The sequence below is a fragment of the Podarcis cretensis genome (genome assembly GCF_951804945.1).
Source record: "Podarcis cretensis genome assembly, chromosome: 10".
NCBI lineage: Eukaryota > Metazoa > Chordata > Lepidosauria > Squamata > Lacertidae > Podarcis > Podarcis cretensis.
In genome coordinates, this window is record NC_137179.1 from 9,624,349 (window position 1) to 9,640,733 (window position 16,385).

Below are 16,385 nucleotides of genomic sequence, written 5' to 3' on the forward strand. Positions count from 1 at the left end.
TTACCTTGATTAAAAGGGACACGGGTGGCGCTGTGGGTTAAACCACAGAGCCTAGGACTTGCCGATCAGAAGGTTGGCGGTTCGAATCCCCTCCATGGTGTGAGCTCCCGTTGCTCGGTCCCTGCTCCTGCCAACCTAGAAGTTCGAAAGCACGTCAAAGTGCAAGTAGATAAATAGGTACCGCTCCAGTGGGAAGGTAAACGGTGCTTCCGTGCACTGCTCTGGTTCGCCAGAAGTGGCTTAGTCATGCTGGCCACATAACCCGGAAGCTGTACGCCGGCTCCTTCGGCCAGTAAAGCGAGATGAGTGCCGCAACCCCAGAGTCGGTCACGACTGGACCTAATGGTCAGGGGTCCCTTTACCCTTTATCTATTACCTTGATTGGGACACTATACTTCTGTGGCTCTGTCGCTGATTGGATCATGGCCTTCCCCCCAAGTTAGGGTCCACCCAGTTTTAATTTTTCCAGCAGAGGGGCTACCTATACTCAAGCTTATCTGAAAAATGAACTGGGAACTCTGGCCCCAAGTCTGAGCACCTGTGATAACCTAATGAAGAAACAAAACAAAACAAAGGACTCTGCACATTGTCAGAGACACCCTTTCCTTTATTATTCACATGTCGCTGGGGTGAGTCTGTTTTCCAAGGAGGACTGGAGGCTAAGTGCTGGTTTCAGTTGGACCTGTGGATACACAGCATGTCAGATCTTCAGAGGTCTGCGCACTGCACAATCAAACAATAGACTGGAACCTGGAATGTCGGGATGTAGTCAGCTCAATGTGTTTTGTGGGGCTGCATTTCCTGTTTTAGCCTCAGTAAAATTGAATTAATATATTGACAGACATCACAAAGGGATTTGTAAGGATATTACACAAACACTTTCCTAAATCTAGTCTCCCACCTTTTTTTTTCTTTTAACAACAAAAATCTTCCTCAATGAATGATAAAAGAAATTGCACTGCAGAATTATCAAAGGAGAGAAAAATCCAGTGGGATTATTATAGGGAGGGGTCAGGGGAAGTATTGATCTTACCATCATTTTGAGGTAAGTGATTTTTTTTTGTGAGTGTACCATTGTTTCATTCTGCAAATCATCCCACCAGTGGTCTGCATTCGTCAGCCTCCCCAGCTGCCCACCTTTCAACGAAAGCCTAGGGCAGGCATCCCCAAACTCAGCCCTCCAAATGTTTTGGGACTACAATTCCCATCATCCCTGAAAGATGGTCTTGTTAGCCAGGGATGATGGGAGTTGTAGTCCCAAAACATCTGGAGGGCCGAGTTTTGGGATGCCTGGTCTGGAGGAACACAGCAAGAGGTAACTCCTCCCCTGGAGCGTTCACAGATCAACAAGTTCAGGCAGCCAGGGAGGCTGCACAGCACTGGAGAAGGGGGTTTATAATAAGATAAATAATAAGATAAATTCAAAGCACCACATGGGGGGAAATTCTAAAGTGCCCTGAGGAACGAGGCAGGAAAATAGAGGCCTCTTTTCACAAGAAAGTTAGTAACTGGGGGACAACAGATTTGGGAACCACACTACCAAAAATGTTCTGTTCTGAGACAAAGGAGGCATTTGAAAGGAGCTTTCTGTTGCCAGCATCTACATGAATGTCCCCACTGTGGAAGGACTTCTGGATCCAGAATTGGCCTCCACAGTCACTTATGGACTCATTGTTAAAACCGTGTTTATGGAAGACAATCTTACTCGGCTACGAGTGATCGCCAAAGAAGAAGAAGACGGTGTAAATTGAGCTGTGCATGGACTTGCATTCTTATTCTTAACTAAAACATGGAAAACTGCCTTATAGTAAGTCAGACCATTGGACTATCTAGCTCAGTAGTGCTTACACGGACTGGCAGCAACCCTCCAGGGTTTCAGACAGGGAGACATTCCCAGTCATATCCGGATATGCCCGGGGATCGGACTGGGAACCTTCTGCATGCAAACACAGGAAGCCACTCTCCCTGCCAGAGAGAAGCTGTTTGGTTGTGATAGGCATGATTCAATTGACGCAAACGGCATTTAAATCTCATTGATCTCAAGGGAGAAATTAACCTTGCCTGCTGAAATCAACGGGATCTATTAAAAGTGCTTCATTTGGGCTGGTTTGTGACCTTTCAGACTCAATGAAAATGTAGCACCATAACTGTGGAGTGCAAAAATATGCACTTTAAAAAATTGTTCATTCAAATGCATAGCTGTCAACTTACAGATTTGAAAATAAGGGACCAGCAGCCTTGAAAATAAGGGATCAGCAGCCAGAATAAGGGATTTTCAGAGCACAGGTAGGTTCAACTTCTGAGTCCCTCTGAGTCAAAGGCAGAAAGCCCAGCCAGCAGCCAAACGAAGCCTCAAGCGGTGGTTCCCACAGTGCAGCAACCCGGCAAAGGGGATGCAGCAAGGAAAACCACCGTCACCTCTCCACTGGGAAGCGCTGAGCAAAGGCGAGTCCCCAGGCAACTCAGCCGATTTGATCGGCACAAGGCATGCAAGCTCCACCCCCAGTCGTTCTTAGACTCCTTATTGGGTGAGCAACACAGCCAGGCAACACAGTTGGAGCCTCCCTCCTCCCTGGCTGGCAGGGAGGGAGGGAGAGGAGCTGCTTCCTTTGAAACCCAGGAAATTTAAGGGACATCATCAATAAGGGACAGCAGCGAGACATGGCGCTGAGATAAGGGACTTTCCCGCCAAATAAGGGACGGTTGACAGCTATGCAAATGAAATAGCCCACATTCTGTAAGCTATTTCCTGTATTATGAGCACCACGGACAATATTCGCAATCTTTTATTGTTCCTTTCTTTTTAAAAGTCCACATTAGACCTTATTATAGTCACTCGGGAAAATGTCCTTTAGTGAACCAGAGAGCAGGCAGCTGTCTTGTATAAATGGAATTCCTTTTGAAACAAATCTTGAATTTCTTTGGCTTTACAAAACGCTGTCAAAGTGCAGGAATCGCCTCGGGACCGGATGGCTTCCTATGTGTCAAAAAGCAAGTGGGGTTCTTTTTCTCCTCAGAGTTGGTTTTCCGTCAAGGAGCTGGTCCCTGTGTCAAAAGGGTGAGAAGCCAAGTAATTCTTATAGACCCCATCGATCAGTTTCTCTGCGTTGTTCTTGGCAAACCAGCAGTCCACTTCCTGTTCGCCATTGTAGATCTTCCTCTGCTTCCATACGACGGGAATCAAGCGCCCTTTCAGCTCTAATGCGTTCCCAGCATTTATGTCCTTGCTTTTCGTTAGATTCCCACTGGACATTTGGTGTCTCTCCCCAAGAGGCTTTTGGGTAGTGAGCTTAACGTTTTGGTGTAAGAACTGGCCTGTGTAGGAGGAAAGGGAGAGCTTGTCAGAGGCATGAATACAGATAAGTCATCTTGCAGCCACTCATAGCAGGGCCTTCACTGTGGTGGCCATGTGACACATTCTCCCCTTAGAACAGAGGGGGAGCAATAAATCACACGGTGTCTGTCAAGTTAACTCTTTATTCAAGGAAACAAGTCGACTCAGGGGGGCAGTCCTACTGAACACAGCAGTTTGTCTCAGTAGATCTTGCACCTATGACACAGTTGGGACTGAAGGTCCTCGCCTTCCCACAGTTGTCCTCCTCCCCCTTCCTAGGCAATCTGAGACTCCCCCAGCATGCCTGTCTCTCTTCCTCCCTCTTCATACCTCTTCTGGTCCTGGGAGACCAGAGGTGGGGGAGCTAGTCATAGCAGCAGGAGGAGACACCTCGGCTTCTTCACAAATTTGTGTGATGGCCTGGGATTCAGACTTGGAGGCTGAACCTGAGGAATCCCAGCCTGCACAGGAGTCCCCGCCTCCAGAACCAGCTGAGCCGGGGCTGGGGCTTGAGCCTGAAGGGTCCTCACCTGTGTTGGATCCTCAGGTGTAGGCGCCAGCTAAGTCTGCTCTGGCTCCTGAGGTGATGGAGGACCCATTGCCTGCAGGTGCTCCACTCTCAGCTCTGTCAGAGGAAGCTGAGGTTGCCTCTGGGTCCGGTAACCCTCCAGCCTCTCCTGAGCTGCAGAGGCTCAGGGCAGAAAAGTAGAGGGAACTAAGTTCCCGCAGGAGGAGTGCTCGCCTCCAGGCCAGGAGAGGCGAGTCACCTGTGGACTGGGGCTGCCCTATGCCTCGGGGCAGATAAAAGCCAGACAGCCCCAGTCCCAGGTTGCAGGAGCAACATTGTTGGTAGCCTGTTCCTGCCTGTACCCTGTCTTGCTCTTCTGCCAGAGTTCCTGACCTCACCCGAACGCTTCAGCTTTGACGGACAGCCTCCATACCACACCCTCGACCTCGGACTGGACTCAGACCTCGCCGCACGGTTAACCCTCGGGACCAGCACAATTTGACTCGTCTCTGCCTCTCGGGCCCCCTCCTCTCTTGCATCTGCCTTTGATTCTGGACTGATATCTGCCACAGCCTCTTCCTTCTCACTAAGTCCTGCTACCTCTTCTATTAAAACTATAGCGTGATTAATTTTTAGATGCACAAAGAGTCAAGGGTCTATCACCCAACCACCACTGACACAGGATTCTTTATAGCTGGGATATATTCCAAAAACATGAATATCGATAATGTAATAAATATAAATAAATAAAAGAAGGATGCTTGTCACCCCTTAAGTAGCCAAAACACTAGCCCTCTGCTGCAAAAGTGTGGCTTGGTGGAACCCCAAGGATTGCAAGAATTCCAAAGATCTTTGGGCGGGGGGAATCCTAGAGAGGCATAGCTCTCATGCTCAGTGGCCACTAAATGCTAACTTGGGGGGTGGGGGTGGGAATGGGGAGAGAACAGGGGAGGGAAGAGAAGGAGGAGCAATAACCCTGAACAGAAGCATTCTACACTGTGTAGACACTGTGAGAGCCAGTGTGCTGTAGTGGTTAAGAGCGGTAGACTCGTAATCTGGGGAACCGGGTTCGCGTCTCCACTCCTCCACATGCAGCTGCTGGGTGACCTTGGGCTAGTCACACTTCTTTGAAGTCTCTCAGCCCCACTCACCTCACAGAGTGTTTGTTGTGGGGGAGGAAGGGAAAGGAGAATTTTAGCCGCTTTGAGACTCCTTAGGGTAGTGATAAAGAAGGATATCAAATCCAAACTCTTCTACACACTCTTCTACACTGCAACATTTTGTTGCAGGTCCCTATTTGCCTCATTCTTAAAAGCGCAAAAACGGCAGCCAGGGGGGCACAGGAGGGCGAGTTCACACGCTCTGCTGGACCCCTAAGATCCCCACTCCTCCATGGGGAGTTTTTCGGGGGGGTGCCTAGCCCTGGCGCTCACCCCCAAAGCTCTAGCCGCCAGAACCACGCTGTCCTTTAAGCGGACGACACAGAGCGTGCCGCCATTGCCTCCGCAGCAAACCGGAAGTCCACCATTTGCCTCACTCTTAAAAGGATAATAACAATAATAATAAATTTTATTTATACCCCACCCTCCCCAGCCAAGGTCGGGCTCAGGGCGGCTAACAACCAATAATAAAAACAAGTTGAATGAATACAACTTAAAAACAAGATTAAAATACAACATTAAAACATTAAAATGCAGCCTCATCACAGGAGGAGAAAGGAAAAAAGAAAGAGGGGAAGGGAATCAAATTGATTCCAAGCCAAAGGCCAGGCAGAACAACTCTGTCTTACAGGCCCTGCAGAAAGAAATCAGATCCCGCAGGTCCCTGGTCTCATGAGGCAGAGCGTTCCACCAGGTTGGAGCCAGTGTTGAAAAGGCCCTGACTCTGGTTGAGGCTAATCTAACTTCCTTAGGGCCCAGGACCACTAGGGTGTTGCTATTTATGGACCTTAAGGTCCTCCGTGGGGCATACCAGGAGAGGCAGTCCCATAGGTACGAGGGTCCTAGGTCCCAGGATAGGCATTGTACCAACTCATTCTTGCACAATTCTGCTTCCCAGTTTGAAGTTCCCTGCCCCTAATTCTTGGAGAGGGTGCTGGGAGAAGCTAGAGCATCTGATCTAATTTAGGCTCCATGGCCTGGCGCCCTACGTTCTCAGAGTGTTTCCCTCTTACCGATCAGCCCATGAGAGCTTGGGGAAAGGCCTTGGCTGTTGGAGATGTAGAAGCCCAGATGATCCTTTTGGTAGGGAGCGGGGTTCTTGTAGTGGTGGATCAGAACGACGAAACCGACGGTGCCCCTTATGGCCACGGTGACGTTGGAACGAGCCGCAATGGACACCTCGAGGTTCCTGCTTGCTACCGTGGCGCTGCGGTCACAAGGCAGGATGATCCTCTTCCCATCATCCATGATGACCTTCGTGGGAGTGACCTCCAGGTAGGACCTTTCTGGTTTGTTGCTGAGAATGGTGATGCTTCTGAAGTAGGTCCTTTGCTTCTTGTGGCCTCTACGAGGGGCAGGGGCTCCCACCAGCTGGCCATTCACGGTCACACCTTAAGGGGCAAGGAAGAATCAAAAGGCAATGGTTCAGATGCTGAGCCAAGAGGAACGTTCAGGAAAGACAAGCTTTTGTAGAGTCTGCAACATGAATTGGATTTCTGAGACACACTTTTATTTTTGAGGATCATAAAATTTCAGAGTTGGAAGGGACCCCAAATATAGTCTCTTCCAACCCCCTGCTATGCGGGAGTCTCAACTAAAGAATCCGTGGCAGATGGCCATCCAACCTCTGCTTGAAAACCTCCAACGAAGGAGTGTCCACCATCTTCCGATGGAGTCCGTTTCACTATTGAATAGTTCTTCCTAATATTTAAACTTCTTATAGACTTTCTGCATGGAAGGGAAAATGAATTTGTAATATCTGGATTTGAAGACTGACAAAATATTGGTTTATAAAAAAATAGAACAGACGGATGTTAATGAATGAATAGTATATTTAGCCGCAGGACAGAGAACCAAAAATCATTTTATTTTATTTTATTTTATTTTATTTTATTTTATTTTATTTTATTTTATTTTATTTTATTTTATTTTATTTTATTTTATTTATTTCTCTCTTTTTCTTTTTCTCTCACCCCCACCCCCACCCCACTTTCCCTCTTTTCTTCTTTTTGCTTTCGTTCCTTTTTAGGTTAGATTGTTAAAAGCATTTCTTTTATTCTGGTGTATTACAAAAAGAAACTTGCATTGGCTATGGACTTTGGGCAAGTATCGATCAAAATGGATATTTGCAGAAAGTTCTTCCTAAAAGAAAAGCACATACTTGGGTAAAGTATGCATAAAAGGAAAAATTGGAACACTGAATTATGGAGTGAGTGGAACAAGGTAGAGGTCATAAGATAGATTCCTCTTAAAGGTCTTGTTTTCCTTCTCTTTTGTAAAACTATGGTTGCCTTGTCTTCCTCATTCTCGTGGTCACACACCCCCAATGCCCTGGCTGGTCAAGAACTTTGCTGCCATATAAATAATCCTCTTACAAATCACAGCTGCTTAGGAATTCCAGGCCAGATCAGAAGCTCAAGACCTCTAAAACCATTAGGACGGAAACATTTTAACTCAAGAGCTCCTATCGCCTTGATTTAATCTGCTTATTGAGGCAAACTGTACCAAAGGAATTGGAGGCGTGCAGGACACAGGGGTCCAAATCCACACAGACATTCAATGACATAGCTGTCAATGTTTCCCTCCCTCCCCCCTTATTCCGAATAGGATTCCTCGCAAGAAAAGGGAAAAGTTGACAGCTATGTTCAATGATGACAACATGGTTGCCTTTATCAGGTCATTCAGCCATCAGAAACAGGAAGTGTAGGTGGGGAGGCTTGCCCCCCACCCTTCCCTCCTCTGTGGCCCCAATCCAGATAATTCCCTCTGCATTTTGGAGAAGGAAATTATAGGGAGGTCCAGTCATGGAACTCCACAAAACTCTGGTGTAACATGTTCTTTGGAGGCTCCTGGCATTTGACACTGTATGGCACGGGTAGCAGTTAGTATTCATTGTTATTTTGATTTCCATTCCTTGCCTGTTGTTCAACACAAGGTCCTAGTGTGGGTGACAGCAGTGGTTTTGAACCAGTGTGCCATGGTACCCTGCCTGGGATGTGCCATGAATGATGGTCAGGGATGCCTTGGGCAACACTGGCCTCTGTTCCTCTTTCCTTCCCTCCTTCCTCTGATGCCCTTTAGCATCTCTGCCTCCCAGCACAGCTGTTGCAGCAGCCCTAACTACAAGCTCCCCAGGCTAATGGTGCCTCCGGGGCTGGCCAGGAGGTGCTTCCCAGGCCCCTGTGGGGCAGTGTGAGGAGGCATCTCTCTTTGGGGTCGGGGGGGCAACTCAAGAGACCCAGTGCTTCCTCCCCAATCACTTTTAAACGAATGGAGCCACTGCTAAAGGATAAGGAGAACGACAGACTTTTTTTGCACGCTGCTAATCTAGCTCTACTGGGACGCGGGTGGCGCTGTGCGTTAAACCACAGAGCCTAAGACTTGCTGATCAGAAGGTTGGCAGTTCGAATCCCTGCGACGGGGTGAGCTCCCGTTGCTTGGTCCCTGCTCCTGCCAACTTAGCAGTTCGAAAGCACATCAGAGTGCAAGTAGATAAATTCGTACCGCTCCAGCAGGAAGGTAAACGGCATTTCCGTGCGTTACTCTGGTTCGCCAGAAGCGGCTTAGTCATGACCCGGAAGCTGTACACCGGCTCCCTTAGCCAGTAAAGCGAGATGAGCGCTGCAACCCCAGAGTTGGCCACGACTGGACCTAATGGTCAGGGGTCCTTTAGCTTTACCTTTAATCTAGCTCTATGGACGTGGGTGGCACTGTGGTCTAAACTGGATGAGTTCCTGAGCAAAGATAATCATGCAGACCCAAAATTCACTGAAAAGCTGTGGGCCTACATTACCATCAACCAACTGTTGGCTGAGAGGGGAGAAGAAAAGCACTCAGTGGATTTCTTAGAGCCTTCCTGGAAGAGGAAGAATTTCTGTAATCCTAGCTCTGAAATAATGCTAGCTGAGACCCAGTACTAGTGATTCTGTGTACTGTACAGTTAGTATGCATTCTGTGGAGTGGAATTGTGACTGGATCAGTTTAAAGGCAAACTTGCTTAAGTCACCCTTTAAGTAGTGCGGGTGGCGCTGAGGTTTAAACCACAGAGCCTAGTGCTTGCCGATCAGAAGGTTGGCAGTTCGAATCCCTGCAACGGGGTGAGCTGCCATTGCTCAGTCCCTGCTCCTGCCAACCTAGCAGTTCGAAAGCATGTCAAAGTGCAAGTAGAGAAGTAGGTACCGCTCTGGCGGGAAGGTAAATGGCATTTCTGTGCGCTGCTCTGGTTTGCCAGAAGCGGCTTAGTCATGCTGGCCACATGACCCGGATGCTGTACGCCGGCTCCCTCGGCCAATAAAGCGAGATGAGCACCGCAACCCCAGAGTCGTCCGTGACTTGACTTAACTGTCAGGGGTACCTTTAATCAAGCTCTGCTAATACAGAAAGTAAACATTTCTTTCTTCTTCCAACATACCAGAGTTCTTATGGTCGGAAACCAATCTGAGGATGTCTCCTGGTTCCCCGTCAATGTTGAAGCAGACCGTTAGCTTGCTCAAGGGGAAATCGACGACAAAATGAGGGTCCCCATCCGCTGGAAAGACAAGAATTAAATAAGAATAATGCTCCCACCCACACACAGCACCAAACAAAAATGCTACCCCATTTGAGGAGAGATCTCTTGCTTCTCTCCTCCATCACCAGCACCACCATGAACAATTTGTAGCTTTGGGGGTAAGGTTTTCCTAAAAGGAAGAACAAACTAGACTATAGTTAAGACTCCAAAGAAGACCATCCACAATGGACTATTGTTGAATGTAGGGGAATGAATTTGAGATGCCTTCAAAGACTACGATTTATTGGGGCAGATGTTTTTGTGGGTTTTGTCTGATGCAGCTTGGAACGAGCCTCAAGCTCACTCTAGCTTCCAACCTTGGTTGTGTTCACAAACCATAGTCTGCCATGTTTTGGATGAAACAAAGAAACAAACTATGGTTTGTCTTCAAGCAGGATACGCAGGAGGAGGTCATTGGGCATTTAGCAGAAAAGGGGTGAAGAGTTGAGGCTCATTCCACACCCCTTAAACAAAATTATTTATGCTTTTCAGATTTATACATTTCACTGATTTTACAATCATTTTGACATTTCTAAACTCGACTTCCTTCCCCCTTTTTCTACAGTTCCTTAAATTTATTTTTAATACCGTCTGCATATCCAAATTATCTTAATTTCCTCATTTATTCATCTACTTTAAATATAAACTCACTATAAAATTGCAGGTTATTACAATAATCTTGCCAATGTTCTTATCTGTTTACAATTTATCTGTAAATATTCAATAAACTATTTCCATTCTTTTATAAAAAGTTTGTTGTCTTGATTTCTTATTCTTCCGGTACGTTTCGCCATTTCTGCAAATTCCATAAGCTTCTGTATTCATTCTTCCTTTGCCGGTACTTCTGCTCCTTTCTACTTATAGGCAAGTAACATTCTCGCCGCTGTAGTCGCATTCATGAATAAATTTCTATACATTTTAGGTAGTTCTGTCCCTATAATTCCCAAAAGAAAAGCTTCTAGTGTTTGTTTTCTACAAAGGTTATTTTAAGCATCCTTTTCATTTAATTATATATCATTTCCCAGTAAACATTAACCTTACTACAAGACCACCACATATGATAAAAAGAACCTTCTTTCCATTTTGTCAGGGAACTGCCATCGGAGCCAGAGGGAGAGGGAGGGCTCCAGAGGGATTACGGAGAGCATCCCAGGAGGAAGAGAAGCAGCCCATCTTTTGGGGAAGGAAATCAGCGTAGCACCAGTGGAGAAGGGGGGCAGATGGGGGAATCAGGAAGGTGGCTCCATGACTCTTCACCGGAGACCAGCGGGGAGAGCACGGGTCCTCCACTGCCCACACCCTCCCTGCGCAGAAGGCTTCCGCGCAGGGAGAGTAGGCGGAGACTAGGCGTCAAAGAGCTTCTTTGCTGGAAGAAGTTCAAGAAACGCCCACTGACGGATTCTGCCAGCGACTGAGACAGCCACGGGTGAGTGGCTGTCCGGACAGAATAGGGTTCACTCAGGTAACTCAGCCAAGTGTGGTGACGACTTACGCACGAGCAACCCCTAGAACCATTACACATTTCCAACACTTATTTGATTTAGATTTATACATATGAGGCTCATGCTGCTCTTGCGGATGTAACGTTGATCAACCCCACTGTGACATTTCTACACAAAGCTCAAAACATCCAACGAAAGGAAAGCACTTCAGTTATTGAATTGTTTTGCTGCAACATAAGTGAAATCCAAGTTGTGTTCACTTCTGGGTCAAAACTGGTGGCCCAATCCGCCATCAACATATGGGAACAGCTCTTCCATGTCACGCTTCGTTCCTTGAGACCAGCAGATGAGGGGTCACAGTTTAAGGTGCTCCCAACCCAACTTGGAAGAAATGGAGGCAGTGAGAGATTTTACTTTCTTGGGCTCCATGATCACTGCAGATGGTGACAGGAGTCACGAAATTAAAAGACACCTGCTTCTTGGGAGGAAAGCAATGACAAACCTAGACAGCATCTTAAAAAGCAGAGACATCACCTTGCCGACAAAGGTCCGTATAGTTAAAGCTATGGTTTTCCCAGTAGTGATGTATGGAAGTGAAAGCTGGACCATAAAGAAGGCTGATCGCCGAAGAATGGATGCTTTTGAATTATGGTGCTGGAGGAGATTCTTGAGAGTCCCATGGACTGCAGAAGATCAAACACATCCATTCTTAAGGAAATCAGCCCTGAGTGCTCACTGGAAGGACAAATCCTGAAGCTGAAGCTCCAATACTTTGGCCACCTCATGAGAAGAGAAGACTCCCTGGAAAAGACCCTGATATTGGCACAAGGAGAAGGGGACGAGAGAGGACGAGATGGTTGGACAGTGTTCCCGAAGCTACCAGCATGAGTTTGACCAATCTGTGGGAGGCAGTGGAAGACAGGAGTGCCTAGTGTGCTCTGGTCCATGGGGTCACGAAGAGTCGGAAATGCCTAAACGCGTAAACAACAACAACCCAACTTGTCTGAGGTCTCATGAATGGTGACGAGATCCAAGGCCTTCTTGGTAATATTCTCCTGCGCTCAAAAGAGTCCTGCTTGCTCAGTGTACCAACGCCTTTTGGAGGAAACTGTTAAGATACTTCTAGAAAGTTTGTGCTAAGTTAAGAGAATATGCTGAACGGGAACGACCTGCCTTGCTAAGGGACTTACCTGATGTTTTAGTGACTTCAACTTTTTGTTTCGCTGGCTTTGCAACAACAGGCCCTAGATAGCCAGGAGAAAACAGGGAGGAGAAAACAAACATGATAAGCAATAACATGGCTATTTCAGACTGTAATTTAAGGTTCCCTTTTGTCCAAAGAATATCACAGAATTGTAGAGTTGACTCAAAGAGCCATCTAGTCCAACCTACTGCAATACAAGAATCACAACTATCTGAAGTTTCCCTCCTTTCCCCTTCTCTTCTTTAATTTCTGTGTTTTAATAAAATGCTTAATATTTGGTGATATTTCTATATACTGTTTTTCCTTTGTCCTTTCAAGCTTTAATGGTAGTAAAAATGGAATTGCAACAATATACCGTATTGGCCTGAATATAAGCTTCACTTTTTTTACCAAATTCTGACCTTGAAAAGTTCAAGTGCGACTTAAATTCGCGACCTTACAAAAATTGGCTTTTACGATATTGATGCTGAAACAGGCATATGGTAAAACAGAACGAGTGTGAGTGCCTGCAGAATATTAAGGGAACAGCTTATATTCGGGTACAGTGAACCCTCCGTATATGAACTTAATTCATTCCTGGGGTCCACACTTACCCCGAAAAGTCTGCATCCAGAGGCGCCGCTTTTGCGCATGTGCGATAGAGTGCTTCTGCGCACGTGTGAAGCATGCTGACTGCTTCTGCGCATGCGTGTGCGGCAATACCCAGAAGTATACACTTATGGGTTTGCTGCATTTGTAACTCAAAATTGCATTACCCAAAGGTAACGTAACCCGAGGTACCACTATATTATATTTTTTCCTCCCCCCCCCTTTGAATTTTAAAGGTATGGCTCATATTTGGGTGTGGCATATATTCGGGCCAATACGGTAGTTGTGGCTCAATTTAAATTAATCCGTTTATGTGGGATTTAAATGACATTGCCTGCTCCACAGTTCTCCATTTCATTCCCCCTGCCATCGAGTTTTCTGCTCCCCCCACCCAATGATCGGTCTGATTTCCATGGCCACTCAGCCTTCCTGGGGCTGTTTTGGGGCCCCTGCCCCCACCATATATTTCCCTAACTTCTGCAAGCCTTGGGGTTCCCCAGCCTGCTGAAACATTCTCCTTGTACATTAATAGGCTACATAAAGCCCAAGACTTGAAGAACCAGTGTGAGAAGAGCCAGTGTGGTGTAGTGGTTAAGAACGGTAGTCTCGTAATCTGGTGAACCGGGTTCGCTTCCCCGCTCCTCCACATGCAGCTGCTGGGTGACCTTGGGCCAGTCACACTTCTCTGAAGTCTCTCAGCCCCACTCACCTCACAGAGTGTTTGTTGTGGGGGAGGGAGGGAAAGGAGAATGTTAGCCGCTTTGAGACTCCTTAAATGGAGTGAAAGGCGGGATATCAAATCCAAACTCTTCTTCTTCAAACCATGACCACAACTAAACTGCATGGTGACAGACACATTGCATTCCCACATCGTTTGACATAATACCTGCACACCATTCTTGGGACTCAGAACATAAGAAAATGCGCATCATGCTTACCTGATGGTGCCCGGTGACCTTGAAGTCCCTGCACGATCTCCCCAACTCCTTCAGTTGATGGGCCGGTGTAAACCTCCTTTGGGAGGTCTGCCTGGCTCGCAAGCTCCTTCATCTTCAGCGTGGTGAAGGGGGTGACGAAATTGTATGCGAGGGCCAGCTTCTCGGCTCTCTCCCTCAAGGTCTCCTTCTCCTCACTGTCGTCGCTCTTCAGCCAGGAGGTCATCAGCTCCTTGATGGTGAGGTAGCTCCAAGTCCGTTCGACGTAGTTCTGATCATCTGTGGGGTCTTCAGCACCTCCGGAGACTAGTCCAACGTGGTTTTTGCCAGAGAGGTCTACGGCCACATCTGTTTTCAGAAGGACATACTTGTCGCTATTGCTGGCTGTCACCTCCACATGTAAGCGGTCGGCTGTCTTGTTGAAGAGCTTCCCGGCAATAACAATTTCAGACCCATTGAAGTAGTTGGGGAAGAGGTTCTGCGTCACTTGCTCCACGCTGTCTGTAGGGTAATCGATCCGGATGTCAGAAAGAAGAGGCGTCCCGATCTCGTCATAGAATCTGTGTAGGTACAGTTTGTTATTGAGAAGGGCATCCAAGGGGCGACATTACTGATATATAAGCAGAGCATAGTGGAAGCAGACAGGCGTCCTTACAGCAGATAACAAATATAATAGCCCTGCATCAGATTTCCAACTTGTGCAGGGCTGTGGTCTAAACCACTGAGCTTCTCGCCGATCAGAAGGTCGGCGGTTCGAATCCCTGTGATGGGGTGAGCTCTGTCCCAGCTCCTGCCAACCTAGCAATTTGAAAGCACCCCAGTGAGGGGAGCACCCTGTTGCAACAGTTCAATAAAGATCAGGCTTACGAGCTGCTTTGCTTCTCAATATTCTCTGGTTGGCCTCTGTTATTTTCTCCGACCGATGGAGAATCTGCGAAGGACTCTATAATAACACTTGTGTCCCCCTTAAGGGAATCAGGGCAGATTTTAGTTTATTACAGACCAGTGGTCTGACTTGCCAACTACCTATGTCCCTACGAGCAGCACAAAGTCCACAGCAAACTGCCCTGCGGAAGTAATTTGAAGTTTGACAGCTTGCTTCCAAGCTGAGAGAGAGATGGCGAAAACAGGGTTTTTATGGAGACAGTGCGACTTTTGCAGCTGCTGCTAAAGTTGCAAAACAATGAAGCAGGGACAGAGGAATGGAGAACATTGTTGTTCTGAAACAACAATGGGACACTAGCCCAGCAAGAACTGGCAAAAGACAGACATAATATTCTACGGGGACAGGAAGAAACATTACGGACAGAATAATTGCCACACACAGGAAGGAGTGAGTTTGAATGCTTCACCTCTGTAGGTGTACAAATCATTTAATGTGTTGATACGAATGGAAGTCGTTAAAACTGCACTTGCGATATAAGGGATTGGTATCTTGACTGGAGCATAATTGAAATTTATAAGAGTTTGGAACGCAGAAATAAAGTAAACTATCAAACCATTAATTCTAGCACGGGGGTGGGGGGGCACCTAGATTGTATAATTTGGCATCTCAGTGATTGCTATTATTATTTGGCATTGTTATAATGAGGCATTGTTATTGGATTGTTGTAACTGAACATTAATAAAAAATATTATTAAAAAATAAAATAAAAAATAGTGTAGATTAATGTATTTTTAACCTTCTGTTGGAAGCCGTCCAGAATGGCTGGGGAAACCCAGCCAGAAGGGCGGGGCAGAAATAATAAATTGTTGTTGTTGTTGTTGTTGTTGTTGTTGTTGTTGTTGTTGTTGTTGTTAACCCCACAGGAAACCAGAATGTTTCTCCACAGACTTACTAACTGAAAACAAATAACTGGAATTATGTATTATTAGGGACCATTTAGGGGTGGAGGGAAGTCAATATATAAATCAGGGAGTCGAGCCAGAAGTAGCAAAAGGATATATTACTAAAATAGGAGAGGACCATAAGATGGCTTGTACTCCTTATATACGATGTGTATCTGAGAGTATTTTTCTTTTAGCATTTCTTTTCTTTATATTTTCTTTCTTTCTTTCTTTCTTTCTTTCTTTCTTTCTTTCTTTCTTTCTTTCTTTCTTTCTTCTATTTTGTTTGTATATGTAATATGGATATGTAAAGGTAAAGGGACTCCTGACCATTAGGTCCAGTCTTGACCGACTCTGGGGTTGCGGCGCTCATCTTGCTTTATTGGCCAGCGTACAGCTTCCGGGTCTTGTGGCCAGCATGACTAAGCCGCTTCTGGCGAACCAGAGCAGTGCACGGAAATGCCGTTTACCTTCCCGCCGGAGTGGTACCTATTTATCTACTTGCACTTTGACGTGCTTTTGAACTGCTAGGCTGACAGGAGCAGGGACCGAGCAATGGGAGCTCACCCTGTCGCAGGGATTCAAACTGCCGACCTTCTGATCAGCAAGTCCTAGGCTCTGTGGTTTAACCCACAGCGCCACCCAGGTCCCAATATGGATATGTATATGTACTTAATTTAAATAAAAACAAAAATAAAAAATAAGCTGACCAACGGTCCGACTTTGCAACTTCCTACGTCGCTACGAGCAGCAAGGAGTCCACAACAAACTGCCTCGTGACAGTGCCCCAGGTCCCACCGAAGTCCACAGCTGGATTTGCGCCCAGCAAGCAGAACAT

General features: G+C 46.7%; 1 protein-coding gene across 1 annotated transcript in view; it reads right to left on the reverse strand.

Moving 5' to 3' along the window:
- Positions 1–586: 586 nt before the first annotated feature.
- ITIH5 (inter-alpha-trypsin inhibitor heavy chain 5) overlaps positions 587–16,385 on the reverse strand; it is a 57,903-nt gene continuing 42,104 nt past the window's right edge. Inside the window, exons 10-14 of the mRNA XM_079992335.1 lie at positions 13,724–14,280; positions 12,184–12,237; positions 9,414–9,530; positions 6,016–6,393; positions 587–3,315 (exon numbers count right to left, since the gene is read on the reverse strand). Of these exons, the coding sequence (XP_079848461.1) occupies positions 3,014–3,315; positions 6,016–6,393; positions 9,414–9,530; positions 12,184–12,237; positions 13,724–14,280 (1,408 nt within the window). The 3' untranslated portion in view covers positions 587–3,013. The remainder of the gene's footprint in view (positions 3,316–6,015; positions 6,394–9,413; positions 9,531–12,183; positions 12,238–13,723; positions 14,281–16,385) is intronic.